We start from the raw sequence: 1374 nt of genomic DNA on the forward strand, positions 1-1374 counted from the left end.
GTGATACAGTGATTGTTATGCTAGTTTTTTTGCGCATTAAAACATTTTCGTATTTATTCACTTTAGATTGTAGTTAGTTTTTCAGTTTTGTAGTTTAGATTTTTGCTTTCTGTTAAGATTTTGGTAGTAAGCATTCAATTTTACAGTGTTTCTGTTTATTTATTGAACTAACAATTTACTTTTTTCATCATACTAGGGAAACATTGTCAATGCTACCGCCAGTTTTACATGGAGGACCTTTAACAATAAGTAATCCAACAAGAGATTCAGAAGCTGAGTTTACTATGATTGGTCATCGTTTTGAAAATGCGAAAGACTTTAAGGATGCATTGTGTGACTTAGCCGTCAAACGCAATTTCAACTTTCAGTTCATAAAGAACGACAAAGATAGAATGACTGTGACATGTGCTGATGAAGATTGTCAATGGTGTGTTCATGCCTCAAGAGACGGAAACCTTCCTACATTCAGGATTAAAACACCATTTCACCTGAGAGCATCAAAGAAATGGGTTAGTAGGAATGTAGTAATGAAATTAAGTGATCGGCCACTATACCGAGCAGTGGATATACAACGAGATATATTACATGACCACGGTGTTTGTCTGTCGTATAAACAAGCCTGGATGGGTAAAGAGTTAGCAAAGGGAATTCTTCATGGCAGTGATATAGCAAGCTATGATCTATTGGTATGGTATGCAGCCAAAGTTTCTGAAACTAACCCAGGTAGCGTCGTTATTATTGACACTGATGGAGAACGATTCAAGCGTGGGTTTTTCTGTTTTCGTGCTTCTCTTGATGGTTTCAAGCGGGGTTGTAGGCCTATGCTTTTTCTAGATGGAACTCACTTGTTTAGCAAATATGGCGGTATCCTTCTTGGTGTAACAGCCAAAGATGGAAATGAAGGATTTTTTTCATTTGGCGTTTGCTATCGTGGATAATGAAACTAATGATAACTGGACATGGTTTACATCAACTTTGGGTGATGCAATATACGGTGATGACGACTACACCAACATAATCACATTCATCTCGGATCGGTCGAAAGGACTTGTAAATGCTATTGCGAAGGTTTTTCCATCATCCCCGCATGCTTATTGCTTGCGACATCTACATGCAAATTTTCTTAAATCAAATGGGCAGCTAGGAAAGTCATTAAAAGATGAGTGCTGGAGTTTGATTATGAAGATTGCATATGCATGTACGTCTTTCGAATATGATGAAGCTGTACGCTCCCTATTGGCCACATCAGGACAAGCACACCATTGGATGTTCCAGAAATTGGACATGTCACATTGGTGTAATTACTTGTTTAGAGGCCAGGGGTGGGGTGAAATGTACTCCAACGTCACAGAATCTTTTAATGCATGGATAAGA

The 1374-nt window shown here is 38.3% G+C and overlaps 1 protein-coding gene across 1 annotated transcript; it reads left to right on the forward strand.

Annotated features, from left to right (window-relative positions):
• The first annotated feature begins 209 nt into the window (after nt 1-209).
• Nucleotides 210-938, forward strand: LOC120267336. Its single transcript, XM_039274990.1, has one exon. It carries the CDS (start codon nt 210-212, stop codon nt 936-938), a length of 729 nt encoding a protein of 242 aa, XP_039130924.1.
• The last annotated feature ends 436 nt before the right edge of the window (nt 939-1374 follow it).

This window comes from Dioscorea cayenensis, chromosome 8 (assembly GCF_009730915.1).
Source record: "Dioscorea cayenensis subsp. rotundata cultivar TDr96_F1 chromosome 8, TDr96_F1_v2_PseudoChromosome.rev07_lg8_w22 25.fasta, whole genome shotgun sequence".
Classification (NCBI taxonomy): Eukaryota; Viridiplantae; Streptophyta; class Magnoliopsida; order Dioscoreales; family Dioscoreaceae; genus Dioscorea; species Dioscorea cayenensis.

Bases quoted from the DNA above. Each gene is read 5' to 3' on its own strand.
- LOC120267336 (XM_039274990.1), top strand. From the start codon at position 210: ATGCTACCGCCAGTTTTACATGGAGGACCTTTAACAATAAGTAATCCA.